The sequence below is a fragment of the Abramis brama genome (genome assembly GCF_963993115.1).
Source record: "Abramis brama genome assembly, chromosome: 3".
Taxonomy (NCBI): domain Eukaryota; kingdom Metazoa; phylum Chordata; class Actinopteri; order Cypriniformes; family Leuciscidae; genus Abramis; species Abramis brama.
This window is the reverse complement of record NC_139965.1, coordinates 18,486,827-18,503,898: the sequence shown is the minus strand read 5'-3', so window position 1 is coordinate 18,503,898 and position 17,072 is coordinate 18,486,827. Positions and strand designations below refer to the sequence as shown.

The following is a 17,072-nucleotide window of genomic DNA, read 5'->3' as shown; positions in this document are numbered from 1 at the left end:
ACATCCTGATGGCAATTAAAAATAGAAGAGGTCTAAATAATAAAAAACATGTACATATATATCTTCTGTGGAAGTCTCAGGACCAAAAAATGTTTGTCCAATCATTCAGTCTGAATTCAATGTTTTGACGTCCTACCTGTATTTCCACACTTCTGCGCACCTCACACATCACACGGCATCAGCGCGTTGTAGACGGACAGTCACCGGCCGCCGTATACAAAAAGCAGTCGTCTTTTACAGATCCTCCTGAACCAAAACAACGAGCTTATGCTGCGTTCACGCCATGTCATAACCGTAATTTAGAGACAGCAACCTGTGACGTTCTACTCGGAGCGGTTCACGTCCTCTGACTCGGATTTATGCATTTCTGTCAACACTATCAACGCCGAAATTAATGCGATTCTGAACAAACAACTAAACAAAATAACATAATATACTAGAGGTTGACAAAATGGTTTAAAATGTTTAATCTGAATTACTTAAACTCTGTTTAAAACAATGATTCAATGACTCACTCATACATCACTTGTTTTATTACTGGATGAATCAGCGTTTTTGAACAAATCTCTTGAATGAATGATTCAGTGACAAATAATTATTTTAACAGTCTCTTGTCGCCACCTGGTGGCGTAAAGATATAATCGATATAATCACTATTTGAAGTGCCAAGGTGATCAAAAGGTGATTAGCTCTATTTTGTTCGCTACTGTAGACACCAGTGTTTATATCCAAGCTATAAAAAATTATCCCAGTACTTCTGTGATAATAAGAATATTTGTAACAAAGAAATAACGATACTGTGTGGTTGAAAAGACTGTTTGTGAAGCTGTTTCATTCCTACACATGACAACTGCTCTCTCTCTGGGTCAGCAACCAACGCAGATCTAGCCTAAATGTTGCGGTGTGATTTTATCAAAGGTTTAATAGACAGGCGAATCGTTGTAATTTAGGATTGAGATCGCGTGGGTGTTTGAATCAAGATTGTGTTCTTTTCGCAATTAATCGTGCAACTCTGATATATATCATTTGGATTGGCTTTATCTGATTAACCAAATAATCGAGTAAATGATAAACAGATTAATCAATTAACGCAGTATTTGTTATTTGCAACCCTATGCTTAAGCACTAAGCAACCACACACACCGTTGCAAGCAACAGTATAGCAATGCACTGACCACAAAGTACATCCTAGCAACAGCATAACAATGCCCTGGCAACCACCTAAACATCAATCTTTGTTTTATTTGCAACTTGGAAAAATATCATTCAATAATCCACTCAAAATACCACTCAACAGTAAAAACTGTAAAAAAAAAAAAAATAATAAATGCTTAAGATGCCATGCTTAAACTCTCATTCTCATTCATGCATTAACTCTTATTACACTTACCAAATATTGGATTATTTTTCTGTTAACATTCACTTGGGTCACTTCCTCTTTGAATTTCTTTTCCTCTTTAATAATGTCCACACTCTTTCTTTTTCTAGTGTCTTATTCCTATCAGACCACAAGCAGTTTCAGTCTCTGATGCACAATTATAGAAATTGTTCACTCAAATATGAACTACTTTATAATACTTGAAGGGTTTCATATATTGATGTTGAGTGTGAGTAAATAGCAGAATCCCCCCCCCCATAAACTATTTCCCGCCATAAACTACAGGAACATTGTCCTTTCTGTGAGGAAAAGCTGTTGTTCTGTTTTGAATGTAATGCAAAGCTGAAGACAGCAACAATAGTAGTGTGTGCATGTGTTCTGTTTTCTTTTACTTTGGCCTTGTGTTACTCTCTCTAGTCTTTAACGCAGAAATGAAGAAGTAGGTAATGAGAAGTCTTTCTGTGCGTGTGTCAGGCGGTCGGTCTGTAACTGGAGTGTGTCTGTGTGTTTCAGGGCAGTGATGCCGGGCATGGTACTGTTTCGGCGACGCTGGTCAGTCGGCAGTGATGACCTGGTGCTGCCGGCTTTCTTCCTGTTCGTACTACACTGCATATGGTGAGTGTTTGTCTGCACAGCTTGCTCTTCTACATTTGTGCATAAATGAAACAATCAACCCAGTATGAAAATAAGCTCTTATAACCAGACCTGATGTCAATAGAAGTATTAAGAGGTGGAATTTAGATATTCTGTCATGCAATATAACAGCAGTCCCCGAACATTTTTAGGAGTTTTATTATAATGTAACTTATTTGTTTGAAGTAATGTTAACCTTTCAAAATGTAGTACTTTTTACTAAATACAATTTAAAGTAAATAGAAAATGTATTCTAATTAAAAATTAAATGTATGAATTTTGGTAAAATTGTATTTAATTTAGTTTTAATGTTAGATTTAATTATGCCCTGCATTTCCCTCACTAGAGGTGAACCCCTGTTTGAGAAACCCTATAAAATATGAAATCAAATGAGTGCTTGTTACGATGGAATTTATGTATAACTTGTTCGTAAATCAATGCTTACGTAAATTGTAACATTTAGTTAAATGCACAAATTGGTTACACACAAATCAGTTCTGCTCATTCTTCATGGAATTGCATCAACAACACACAAACAGCTGGACTTGATTCTTCAAGTTTGTCTGCATAAATATGATTATAAAACTTAATATTTTTATTTAAACCTTGACTTTCCTGAGTTGATTAGTTTTAATTGTTGGTACTGACCAAAATAAGTTGTAATTGTTTTTGACAGTACTGTTTATTTCATACACATTTTGTGCACTGTTAATAAATAATAATGATAAAGCTTGCCAGAAAATTACACTCATTTTGCCTGTTATGAGGCAATAGACTTGTGCAAACAAACTACATTTTAGGGCTGGGTAAAAAATATAGATTTTTTTTATTTTAGTTGATTCTCATTTTTATGAACTGATACCGATTCTTAAATCTCAAGAATTAACTACCGTAAATATTTTTTTTATATAAATGAACAAAAAATCTGAAATTGTTCAGCTGTATTCCGAAAATCATTTTAAAGGGATAGTTCACCCAAAAATTAAAATTCGGTAATAAACAGTTGATGGACCCCATTGACTTCCATAATATTTTTCTTTCCATACTATGGAGGTCTATGGGGCCTATCAACTGTTTGATTACCGACATTCTTGAGGGTGAGCATTTTTGGGTGAACTATCCCTTTAACACTCATGATGTCATAAATATCATATTTCTGAGGTGTGTGGGATCATTTGTATGTTTATGTGATGTTGTGACTGTGCTCTTTCGGCAGGCTGGTGGTTCTGTCCTTTGTTCTCTTTGGGCTGCCGTACAGTTCAGAGCAGTCATGCTCGGTCACACTAGTGGATCACGGTCGTGGTTACCTTGGCATCCTGGTCAGCTGTCTGATCTGTGAGGGCGCCATCATGTGGCTGAGCATGAGAGGTAGCATTCTGTACACACAACCCAGAGAGGCAGTGCAGTACGTGCTCTATATACGGCTGGGTAAGACTCTTGCACACTAAGACTGCATAAAGAATACCACAAAAAAAACTTCCATTAGTTCTCTCAGTACATTGGATCTCATATGTCAGTTCTGTTGAAGTCGCCATTAAATGGAAAGTTGCGATAATCTTTTCTTTCCTATTGTGACGTACATCCAAGTGAAACAGCTCCTCAAACAAGAAAAAAATGTAGGGCAGGACTTTAATTTGTTCATGGGGAATTGATTGGATGGTCGTGGTTTGCTATTGGTCGATCTCATGTGAGTGACAGGTTGTCCCGCCCTCACGCCAGTAAACGCATCATCCGAGAAGAGATGTTGCTGCAAGAGAGAGGGGAAGTTATTTTGATTAATTAAAGGCACATGAAATGAAAAAATAAATAAATAATGATGTGCACAGATAAATCATTTATGATAAATAATGCAAGAATTGTCAATTTGTAACTTAATTTGCATAGGCAACATTCTGAATTCTACATTCATTGCTTCTGAATCAAATGCTGTTCCAAATTTTAAGGTAGCATTGCATATATCGTTTGTGGAGAAAGCAATCCCAGAATGCATTTCAATGAGCTCAGGGATAAAATCCTGTTTTACCGACTAACGAATCGGTTTCTAAAATCGTTGTCTCCGTTTCGGAGAAAATTAATTTTATGAAAGTTTTGCCGCTAGTACAATTCGCTATAGAACGCGCTATGCGGAAGTAAAGACGCTGGCTGAGATTCTACCGGAAAAACGTCAGCAGCGTTCGTGCATAGAGCGTATTGTGTACATTTGCACCTTTGATGCTTGTCGTAAGATTTTTTGGAGGGTTGTATTATTTTATGGTAAAATCATATTGTACTGAAAATTAAAACTCATACTCAATGTGATTAGGCCTTAAATCAACACTTGCTCCTCTCTGCAGCCATCCTGCTGGTGGAGTTGGTGTACGCGGTGGTGGGCATCGCCTGGTTGGTGCAGTACTACCAGCCCTGCTCCGACATCACCGCCAAGAACCTCGCCCTGGGTAAGACATGAATAAAAACAATGTAAGGGTGTGAAATATATTTTGACATTATGAGTAATTTTATATTATTGTAATATTATACATCACAATATAGTTAAGATTTTCTGTGAATTAAATTAAACATTTGTTTATATTTTAATACGTGGTAATGCCTATTTTTGGATAATCCAGTAAATTTAAAGGTACACCCTGTAACTTTTGGCCCTCTAGCAGTTAAAAGCAAAACTTCATGCATTTTGCAGAAGAACATTGTTTTGGTTGTGCTTCTGCTCTGCGTGGCTGAGCGGATGCATATGGTTCATTCTCATAACTTAAAAGAGAGATTATCCTACTGTTCATAAATCATTCACTACCAACTACTTTTAGATGGAAAGGATCACAAGCTGAAGATGTTACTGTAGCTACAACCGTTAATAGACATGGCACTTCCTTGAAAATAAATTCCAGCACAGCGGTATAATGACCCCTTCGCAATTAATAATTAATGCTTTACAATGAACTCTGTTAAGCCCCTTTCACACAGCGCGTTGATCCTGGGAAATTGCCGTAAAATTGATAGAGTGCCTTCTGTGTGAACGCAAACATGTCCCGGGATTGATGCTGGGATCGAGGCTGGGATGGGGACCTAGTAACATTGCCGGGATCAGTCCCGGAACGCGCTCTGTGTGAACAAAAGCCAGGACCAATGCTGTAAGGGTTATTTTGTTGCTCTTAAAAGAAAGTTTGTGTTCATCATCAACAAAGAAGAACGAAAAAATGTCGTTCTAGAACTAGAATGAAGCAGAGACCAGGGAGCTCCTTACTATCCACGCTGAAGCTGAGATCGTTCGCCAGCTTTGTGGAACGGTACGTGACGCGTTAGTTAGGCATAAATTATAGCAATTTTTAATTAGTCAATTTAAATAAATTAGGCAATTTATCTGTTCAATAAAATATCTCTGTCGCTTTTAAAACATTTCAAATCTCTCAGTTCTCGCATTCGCCGAAAAGCTAAGCCAATGTTGATTCTTGTTTTATTACGAGCTGTAATGTTCTTTTTTGCCAGCAGACTCTCCCCTCTGTTCGGCGTTTGTTTAAAACGGGTGATTCCCCGAAGGTTCGAGATTTAGCGTGATCCATGTCAACCTTTCTCACTCGTTGTGACAACTAACCTCTGCCACTCACACACCATACACACGTCAAAGTAGCTGGAGCAACTTTTCTCTATTTACCGATATGACGAGACACGCACGGGCGAATTGCATATATACCATCATTCCCATCCTGAAATATAGACACTTATAATAGGCTTACCATAGTGAATCAGGGTAAGACAAAAACATGTTTTGGAGGAAGGATTGATGTATTATTTTAATTTGGCTAATTTTGAACAAAAAGTGTTACATAGTCTACCTTTAAATACTTGAAAAATAAAAGTTGTTCTCTTTTTTTACTTGAATGGTTACAAAAGATAAGATTATTCATGAGTCTGGGATCAGAGCCATGTTTGAAGCCGTTTTAAATTCTGTATTAATGTTGCAAATCGTATCATCCAACATTAAAACAGTAAACATCTTGACTCGGACATGATCTGCTCTACATTATCATATTACCCTTACAGTCAGTCTTATGTGTAAATATAGTACAGCAGACCTATGCACTAATAGCCACAAAAGCATATCTGCCAATGTATTCAAAAATCTCTACATTTGCACTGTTCCACGGTACTGTATATACAGCCACAACAACGTGCGGCACCGCTGTCAGCAGCCAGATCAAAAACACAGAGAGACTGGTGTGTCCTTGCGACATGAGGCAGCCCAGGCATGTTAAAATCTCATGAAACCTCCCCTTGTTAATCTCAGCAGATTCTTGTAAATTTGATAGCCATTTATAGCCGTTTATGTCCTGGAATCTTAACGCACGCTGTCTAACAGTACGCCTAGTGTAGCTTTCCACATGTCTGTGCTGACCGTGAATCAGTGTCGCTCATTGTCCACCCCCATCCCATAATAGCACACTTCACTTCCATGCCAATCATCTGTCTATACAAGACACGGAAGGACAAAGAGACAATTAGTTTGTTTTACAGTGGAGAGCTTCCTTCTGTACTCAATCTAAAAACATCAAATGAAGATGTCTACAGCACATGTAAAATATTAAATAAAACTGTATTTATTTTTAACAGGAATCGTTGTGTGTAACTGGTTGGTCATCTTCAGCGTGTGTTTCACCATGATGTGTACCTTTGACCCCACCGGACGGACCTTTGTGAAGCTGAAAGCAACTCGCCGCCGTCAGCGTAACCTCACGACATACACCCTCAGGTACAATGCTTTATTGTTTCCTCGCTACACTCTTAAAAATAAAGGTTCTTTATTGGCATCAATGGTTCCATGAAGAACCTTTAACATCCATGGAATCTTTCCATTGCACAAAAGATTCTTTATAGTGAAAAAAAAGGATTCCGATTGTAAAAATGTTTTTCAAACTATGAAAACCATTTTCCACAAGTTGGTATGATTCTTTAGGGTCTTCATGTAAAGTTTGTGACATACTTTGGTTAAAATTCCTCAGTGGTTGTGTAAAACAACACCCTTTTTACCTCCTCAAAAACAGCTCTGTTCACAGCAACCCATTTCGGTGCATGTCTCTTTAAATGATAATGAGCAACTGCTCACCCCACCCCTCTCTTCCATTGGGGGTGTCGACACAAGATATGTAAAGTGCAGTCTTGGCGGACAGTATACAAATGGCTGAGGGTGGAAATATGCTAATACGGGAAATATGCTAATATGGAACAGTCCATCAGTGGTCGTGGGCAGAGCATGAGCAATAGGACATCATATTGCTTAGAAAATCCAAACGGCATTATTGAGAGTGTTTAGGCTTTTTGAGGAAAATAAAAAGGAGTGAATGGATCTTTTTCATTGTATGGTGGTTATGTCCACACACTGCAAAGACACATTTATATGCATTACATTTTTATACGCTGCAAAAAAGATCTTATTTATTTATTTGTGTTCGTAGTTCTAATCGAATCCTCGTCCAACGCGCAATGGGTTCTGGGCAATATTAGTCTTTATAGTCATTTTACCCATTTAAATCATTTCCATAGGTTTTTGGCCAAAATTTAAATATATATATATATATTTTTTTTTTTATAGGGTTTTTTAATTGTATTTATCTACATGGAATAAGTGTACATGTCACCATTATGTTCAGTGATATTCAGTTCATGGACTTTGTTTTCATTCCTCACGTGTTTCCTTATTTGTGTTTCCCGCCACCGATCAGTCACCATGGACACATGGACACTCTAGTGTCTGGTATTGTTTGTGCGTTGCACGCTGTCTCGCCTGTTGGCTGTGTTTCTGAGTTATTTATTCAACAAACTTGTTACCTTTCAATCATCTCCGTCTTCCTTGGATCTAATCGTGACAGTGCAGATACCAAACCCATGCGTCACAAGTTCAAATTCCACAAAATTATTACCCTGACTAACAAAACAATAAAACAATAAAATAAAATACCTAACAATAAAAAATAATAATCAGAACAACATAATAGATAAAAACAAATACATAATTGAAAAATATATTGAATAGAACTGGACAATTAAAATTAAAAATTTAAAGGGGTGGTTGATTATGATTTCACTTTTCTAACTTTAGTTAGTTTGTAATGTTGCTGTTTGATCGTAAACAACATCTGCAAAGTTACAACGCTCAAAGTTCAAAGCAAAGGGAGATATTTGCTTTTAAAGAACTTGTTTTTTTAAGGACTACAACAAACGGCTGGGAAGGACTACACAACATTCCTCCCGGGTTAGTGACATCACTAACCCTAAAATTTACATAAACCCCGCCCCCGGAACACGATTTATAGATTATCGAGACAGAATAAGCTAATCAATGACTAAAAGATAACTACTTAACTACTCTCAGCTTAAGTGTTTGTAGAGTCTCAGAGTTGTTATTGCTAACTAAAACTTAAAAAAACCTATTTTTGTTTTTCAACTAACTGAAATTAAATAGGCTGAAGTTGAAGTGCTGAAATAAAACAAAAACTGAAATAAAAATAAAGCTAAATGGAAATAGAAAAAGCTTATAAAAATGACAAAAGCACATAACAAAATGACTAAAACTTAAACTAATATTAAAGTGAAAACTGAAAATATGAAAATAAAAGGTATTGTAGAATATGCTATTGTAAAAATATGTAGATGTATAATAGCATATAAATGTGTGTAATTATATAATAGTACATAAATAATACTAAATGAACTGAATTGTATGTATATTTTATGCTTTACATTTTTTTTTTATAAATTGAGTAAATATTGTGTAAATGAAGTGTTTGTTTAATTTCAACAATATTGTGCACATCCCATTTGTAAACATTAACTTATATTGTGTATACATATTGCCATTATGTTGGCTGTCAACTAGTTTGGTTCCTATCAGGGTATGCAACTCAAAATTTGCACAGATTTCTGGATATGTGTTTGCGTCATTGCCATTCCAGCATCTGTTGACCTATAATTCCCAAATCTTCTCATGATGTTTGCTCAGTTGGGTTGCATGTGTCTCTTTCAGACACAGGCTAGAAGAGGGTCAAGCCAGCAGCTGGAGCAGGAGGCTCAAATTCTTCATGTGCTGCACTAGAGCGAAAGATACACAATCTGTAAGACTCAAACACTATCTCAAATACACACATGCTAGTTACTGTGAGAGCATCTCATACACACACACACCATTCTCAATAGAGGATTTTCTCTCTCAGGATGCTTACTCTGAGGTGGCCAGCTTGTTTGCCGAGTTTTTCCGGGATTTGGACATCGTTCCAAGTGACATCATCGCTGGCTTGGTGCTCCTTCGACAGAGACAACGAGCTAAGAGATCAGCCATCTTGGATCAGGTTTGCAGAATCGTGGCATTGCCTTATCAGTTTCAGTACTTTCGATTGAACGAATATTCCTCAAAAAGTAGTTTTTCTGTTCGTTTGTAGGCAAACAATGACGTTTTGGCCTTTCTGTCCGGGATGCCTGTAACTCGCAAAACTAAATACTTGGACCTCAAGAACTCGGTATTTCAAGAATACAGTAAAGGTGTGTGTTTGTGACGATATATGTTTTTTTATTAATAATGCTCTCCATCTGTTTACAGTCTGAGATGGCCATGTATAAGGAAGTGTGTTACTACATGCTGTTTGCCATGGCGGCGTATGGCTGGCCCGTGTATCTTTTAAGAAAGCCAGCGTGTGGACTCTGCAGACTCCTCAGCACCTGCTCGTAAGTAACAATGGATGTGCACGTTCCACACAGGTGGCAGGAAGTGAGATGAGCGAATGAGAGATGCTCCTATAGTGATATAGTTTCCTTCCTACCATCTTGTTTTGGTAGACTTGCCTCTTCACTATATGTAATGCTGAATCAATCAATCTGAAGTTCCTAACTACCAAGGGTGAACGGCTTCCAGAATTTAACTGAGAATATTTCCCTTGTCAAAAATACTATCTTAATACCAAATCAACAACGGCATAATCCGAGGAGAAAATATTTAGTTATACTACCGGTCAAAAGTTTGGAATAATTACGATTTTTTTGAGAGAAGTCTCTTATGTTCACCAAGGCTGCATTTATTTGATCAAAAATACAGTAAAATAGTAATATTGTGAAATATTATTAAAATTTAAAAGAACTGTTTTCTATTTAAATATATATTCTATTTAAAATGTCATGTATTCCATTGATGGCAAAGCAAAATATTTAAAAGTAAAAAAGTTTTAAAAAGTAAAAATAATTTTATTCAGCTGATCAGAAGTGACAGTAAAGACATTTATAATGTTACAGGAGATTAATATTTCAAATAAATGATTTCATGAACAATCATGCCACACTGAAGACTGGAGTAATGGCTGCTGAAAATTCAGCTTTGCATCACAGGAATAAATTACATATTATATATATATATATAAATATAATATAATTTATTATCTTTTTTATTGTTTTTTGATTAAATAATTATAAAAAAAAATTTATATTTCTTGCATTTTTATTGATAACTGATTTGTTTTGTGCATAAATGTATAGTTTATTATCAATAAGAACATATAAAAATGTATGTGTGTAAAGTTTATATATATATAATTTTCTACCTTTTTTGCATTTTCTCATGGTTAACAAATGTCCGTTTAGGACACATGGATGAAATTGAATGCCTTTAATTTTTTCTCTTTTTGTGTCTCTTCCTTTCTTCTCTCTCGTCAGCTGTAATACTTCAGTTTCAAGTTCTCGTCTCTCTCAGTCTGTCACCGTTGAGGAGGATAACTGCTGTGGCTGTAACGTTCTTGCCATCCGACGGCAATTCCTGGACCGAGACCTTAAAGAAGTCCAAATTGTCTACACATCCTGCCATGACGCAGTATGGCATCTTACACTAATTCTTTAACTCCCCTGACCCCTGAAATCCTGTAGTCTTGTGTAATGAATGTCTGTTCACATCAGTGAGTCATTGCCTGACTAACATATTTGAGAAGCCGTGTGTGACAATTTATTGTCCATATTTCTGATGTGATTTGTAGGTTTATGAGACGCCCTTCTTTGTAGCAGTGGATCATGCAAAGAAAAAAGTCGTGATCAGCATCAGAGGGACATTGTCCCCTAAGGTTAGTCAACCACGCGTGGACTGTAACAGCTCTTTCTCTTTTTACAGTAAATGTGCTTATGTGTTCAGAGAATTAAAAACAGGGTTATTAGGGTATAAAACTATTAGAAACATTTATGTTAATTGAAATAAAGCTGCAATAAAATAAATAAAATATAAATATTTGTTGAAAAACTAATATTGCCTTGGCAAAAAAACTGAAGGAAGTTTAAGTTGAAGCACTAAAATTATTAAGTTGAAATAAATAAAAACTAAAACTAAATAAAAAATCAATTAAACCTAAATGACAATATAAAAAAAATAAACTAATAAAATGACAAAAGCACAGAACGAAATTACTAAAAATTATAACTAAAAATATTAAATTAAAGCTAAAAGCCCCTATTTTGCTTTCTGGATATTAATGTTCATATAACGTGTAATATAGCTGTTTGTGAATGTAGAAGGTATGCAAAGTTTCAAAGTGCACGATAAAGGAGTTATTGTCTTCCAAAAGAAAAAATCTATTCTGAACTGCCTAAAACTAGTCGTCAGTAATTCAAGTCTCACTTCCCGCTTGAAACGACGCAGGTTTGAAACAAATTTGCATGGTGCCAGCCTGTGATCTTCATTGACTGCCTGCGTCTTAACATATACTTTGACCTGTCCTCAAACACTGATGTTGTTGCTGAGACTGGAAGAGTTTGGTTCATGTCGTCGACTTTTTTTGCACTGCTAAAGCAAATCACTTTGAATGCATTTCCAAAGGATGAGGACTCGCACTAGAATTGATATGGTAAAATCGACGCCATTGGTTAAGATAAAAAAAAAAATTCAGATTCAGATATTGTAGTGGACGTTTCATTTCTGACATGCACTGTAAGCGGTAAACCAATCGCAAAAGACTGGCCCATCTGATATATACATATATCTGATATGTAAACTTATTGTAGGACACCTCCAAAACTAAATTAGGGACCTTTAAAATACCTTAATGGGGCACTTTAATAAAACTATAATGTAACAAACTGAATATACATTCAAATATAGGCTGTTTCTAAGCCGTATGTTTAAGCTATGATATAAGAAAGTACTTTACCCACACAAGAGCATTTTAAGGGCAAAAATTATAATTTAATGGTCTGGAAGCCCTTATAAAATTACACTAAACTGTACATCCGACTATAGCACCAAGCTATCGATTTCATACAAAGCTTTGCTAGTTTCATGTTTCTTGTATCACTCTGTGGTCTCTTTCTTTTCACATAATAGAATAACTCAATATTTAATGTCCATTTATTTATTTATTATTAGCCTTATAATAAGTGGGCTAATGTATAGAGTCAACATTAACAGTCAAGATTGCAAAATAAACCAAATAGTTTTTTTGCGATAGTGGCTGGCTTGCTGTACGTTAGTCTCTGGTTCACCATTTAATAAGTGTATCTTTCTCAGGACGCTTTAACAGATCTCACAGGCGATTCTGAGCGTTTGCCTCTAGAAGAGCAACACGGCACGTGGCTCGGACACAAGGTTCTACACAAACACTCACAAGCAGGATACATAATATTGATGGATATTAATACAAACTCATTCTTTCTTTTCGTGAATCCTTTATTTAGGGAATGGTTTATTCAGCTGAATACATAAAAAAGAAACTAGAGCAAGAAATGATTCTCTCCCAAGCCTTTGGAAGGGATTTGGTAAGTATAAACGTTTGTCACATTTTAAACACACAAATGGTTGATTCTACACTTTATGCCATTGCTATTTTATATATTCCGAAGCTTAATCTTATTAATTCATTTAATTTAAAATAGAAGAAACTGTTGAATAAAGTTTTTTTTTTTGCGCACAAAAAGTATTCTCTGGGTTTAGTAGTAGCATATACATTTCACAGGCTTAAAATAAAAGTCTGCATTATGCATACAATCTTTACTTTAGGTATTTTGATTACACAGTAAACTGTACCTGGTGCTTAATTCAGTGCAATATATTGCGGCTAACACACAGTTATTTATCACACTCAGTATATAGATTTTAACAGTCTCGCACAATGATCTGTGTATTGCCTTTCTTTAAACACATTATTATAGGGCTGTAGTACTCGAGTCCGGTCTTGGACTCGAGTCCGGACTCGAGACCGCTTTTCTATGGTCTCGGACTCGCTGGTATTCGGACTCGGACTTGTCTCGGTCTCGGCTACTGGTCTTGCCAAATATGGCTTTTGGTCTCGACCGAGTCCAGGTGTCTTTATTATGTTCCCAGTAATCACACATACGTCGCCGCGATATTAAAACAAAATATTATTGGAGGGAAAGTGAAACACTGGCCACCTAATAACTATGGGCATTTCGGCTCTTTTTCGTGAGCCGGTTCATTTCACTCAGCTCAGTGAAAAGAGCCGGCTCTTTTGACTCATAAACGGCTCTATAAAAAATAAATGTTTAAATAAACTCGCTGAAAGTCCACCGCTAGTGCAACGTGAATATTCACATTTTTAATTGTCCATAACACCCCGAAAACTAGCCTGCTTGCCTTGCACATCTAATTAATGGGCAAAGTTTTCCGACTTTTTTTCTTACCTTTCTTTCTTTGCCTCCACGAGTGGTAGGCGCAATGACTGGCTGTTTTAAAATATAGCTAATATCGAAACAAAATAACCCAGCTCATAACTTGCAGGTTTGCTTATTGGCTAACTTTTTTCATTTGATTGCTTCAGCCGCCACCCGCCCGAATTTAATTAAAATATTATTTTTCGTCACGTCATCCGCCCGATCCGCGGTTTATCCGCATCTCTTGTGTGTGTGTGTGTGTGTGTCTGTGAGTTGTCTCGGTCCTCCCTCATGCAGTTTAATTGGTTGACATCGCGTGTATGATTGACAGGAACAGAATGTAAGGCTGATCAGACAGTCGAAACGAATGTGTAGTGCTCCTTTAGGCCTGTATAATTCTAATTTTTTTTTTGTTCTTTGAATTAGTCAATTATTTTAAATAAAATTAAAATTATTCATTATTACATAATGATTTAATTTCTATAGGCTAGCCTATATTTTTTAGCAGACTTTTTTTCCCTGTCCTGGACTCGGTCTTGACTCGGACTCGAACCTTTTTGGACTCGGTCTTGACTTGGACTCGACTAGTCCTGGTCTTGGACTTGTCTTGGACTCGACAAAGGTGGTCTTGACTACAGCCCTACATTATTATCATATGAGCAAAATATAATAGCACTCAACCTCTAATTTGTATGCATTGCTATATCAGTACATAAACCATCTTCAATACATGTATATATTGAATAAAAAATGTCTTGAATATTTTGAACTTGCAATTATCCTGTTTTGCAGTTGAATGTGTGCCTGTTTAATTAAGTACAAGAATTTGAGATGCGTTATTTATTTTGGGATTTGAGTGGGTTTGTTAATTGTGGGGGTCTTAGAATGGATTTTAAAAACAGATGGCCTGAGCATGGTAACGTGACGACTGTCAAGTAAATTCTCTCCAGTATCCTCAGACAACATTTGCATGTCGCATGCAAACATTTTCATGTGCATGATATCATGTGACACAAAAAGATGTAGATTGCTGTGTTTGTGTATGTCCATGTGTCTCAGGGTAAAGGGACGATGCACTATGGGCTGGTGATTGTTGGTCACTCTCTGGGTGCGGGAACGGCCGCCATCTTGTCCTTTCTCCTCCGGCCGGAGTATCCTTCATTGCAGTGCTATTCTTACTCCCCTCCTGGCGGCCTCCTCAGGTCAGTGTGACCTTGCCGTTTTCCCATTGTTACTGTTTTGCACTGCATTTATAGATTATGCTGAAAACTGTTCTCCTCTAAGAGAAAGCGTGTGTTCAGCAGGTATGATGACATTAGATAAGACTCATGCGCAGAGATTAAACTGGTGTGTTAAAAGATTAGTTCACACAAAAATGTACATTTTGTCATTATTTCTCATCCTCGTTCCACTTTTATGAATTATAAGTGATTTTAAAAAAACACTATAAAAGTATTCTTTGGATGCCATAGTTGAACAAAGCATTTTTCAGTGTTTTTCATATTCTTATGTTCTCTTAAATCAATACTTGCAGTGTTGTGATCGGTCACATGACATGTGAAAAAAATCAGTGATGTCACACCTGGAAATTTTCTAATAGTGTGTGACTGATATTTAAAGCTCCGGGAAAGGGCAGAAATGTCAGTGAATTGCATTATAAATTAATTATCTTAAAAATATTTTTTATGTACACTACCATTCAGAAGTTTGGGGTCAGTAAGATTTTTTTTTTTTACAGAAACTAATACTTTTATTCTGCATGAATGCATTAAATGGATCCAAAGAAGTGACATTAAAGCCCCCTTGAAATCAAAATTTAAGTTTTTTAGCTTTTAGTATGAATATGTTAGCCTTAAGGTTATGAATAAGCTGATGTGTTCCAAAACAATGACAAAATTCGCATTTAGGAGATATAAGCATTCAAAACTTCAAGTCTTCAAGTCGGATGTATTCAAGTCTCTCGCTTCCGCTAAAATGGATCACAGATTTTTATGACATCGCCTTAGACTTCAGCTTCTTATCACATCTTCTGTCCAATCAAATGCTCTCTAGAATGTAAAGCGTCCCGCCCCCTGGCCAAAGCGACCGTTGACGCATCACAGAGCAATACGCTGATTTCACGCAGCCGTTATTTTGAAATCGAAAGCGAGGCTCCGGTGGGAAGAACCCCGGAAGTGTCGCCTTTAATCACAGGACAGTTGTGAATGCGATGGCGTATTGTTGTGTTTAATGATGATGTGTCAATTCTAAAACTGTACATACATTTCTTTCATACTTTAGACTATATACAGTGAAATTCATTTATAAATAAAATAATTTTTTTATATATAATTCAGAAAGTAAAAAAAGAAGCAGGAATGAACTATATACATATCCTATTGGATATTAACATCCAATAGTGTAAATCGCGGCAGCAGCTTCAGGTTGGTAGTCCAAGGCATTGTTGTTTATCTTTACTTCCGGGGTTCTTCCCACCGGAGCCTCACTTTTGATTTCAAAATGGCAGCTGCTTGAAATCAGCGTATATGGATTGGAGACAGAGGCGAGAAGTTTCACTCTCAGTACACTTCCGGCTTCAGAACTGGTTGCAGTTCCACTCTGACTCCATATGAGGGCGCTCACAGGACGAGTGCAGAATGAATGGAGGTCTATGTCGCTACAGCCATCAAAATCCACTTTTCTCAGGATATAATTTTTCCGATGTTGAACTTGCAAAACCTACACTCAAATCTGAGATTTCTCAACGGCTATCGCCGTCTAGACCCATAGACTCCCATTCATTTTGCACTCATGGGCGATCGCCCCCAGTGGAACTCTGGTGGAACTACAACCAAAATTCGGTACAATAGGACTTAATAGGGAGTGGGCAGGCTCTCCGTAGACGGGCTCTGGTTGGACATGTGTTTTTGGTTGCTCAAATGTTCTCGTTTTATTCCGTTTTTCAACTGTACGTTGGTTAAAAATGAAATGGCTAGAATTTATTCACACCTCTACTATTGAATCCAATGTATCATCAGCGCTCAGATTCGCTTCCATGGTGGTCAAGTACAATCTTACCGACCTTACCAAACATTTCAACGGTAGTGTAACTTTCAGCTTAATACATTCAAAAAAACTCTCAAGAGATCGGTCACAAACTACATTTCTCACATAAATGATGCACTAATCTTTTGGAAGGATATTATTTGAATTGAGATTCGCCCCAAAGCCTTTTTCTGAAACGCAGAGTTATTGGTTTAATTCGGTAGGTAATGTCTCACAACTACTCTTTCATGTTTATGCTGTTCATCATGAACAGATGAATCATTCATGAATGATGATTGTTGATGATAGTTCATCAGGCAAGAATTTCTCTAATCTGTAACTGACATCATGTCAGTTACAGATTAGAAAAATTCTTGCCTGCCATTCTTGAAATATACTTTACACCGTTAGCAATGGTTTT

General features: G+C 36.6%; 1 protein-coding gene across 2 annotated transcripts in view; it reads left to right on the top strand.

The window, feature by feature from the left end:
- The window catches only part of dagla (diacylglycerol lipase, alpha), a 41,543-nt gene that overhangs the window by 11,743 nt on the left and 12,728 nt on the right, over positions 1–17,072 (top strand). For both annotated transcript variants that reach the window (XM_084108139.1, XM_084108140.1), the window contains exons 2-14: positions 1,892–1,993; positions 3,228–3,439; positions 4,345–4,446; positions 6,614–6,752; positions 9,024–9,111; positions 9,211–9,345; positions 9,436–9,513; positions 9,594–9,718; positions 10,697–10,850; positions 11,011–11,094; positions 12,528–12,605; positions 12,695–12,775; positions 14,687–14,829. In XM_084108139.1, the coding sequence (XP_083964265.1) occupies positions 1,899–1,993; positions 3,228–3,439; positions 4,345–4,446; positions 6,614–6,752; positions 9,024–9,111; positions 9,211–9,345; positions 9,436–9,513; positions 9,594–9,718; positions 10,697–10,850; positions 11,011–11,094; positions 12,528–12,605; positions 12,695–12,775; positions 14,687–14,829 (1,514 nt within the window). In that variant the 5' untranslated portion in view covers positions 1,892–1,898. The remainder of the gene's footprint in view (positions 1–1,891; positions 1,994–3,227; positions 3,440–4,344; positions 4,447–6,613; positions 6,753–9,023; positions 9,112–9,210; positions 9,346–9,435; positions 9,514–9,593; positions 9,719–10,696; positions 10,851–11,010; positions 11,095–12,527; positions 12,606–12,694; positions 12,776–14,686; positions 14,830–17,072) is intronic.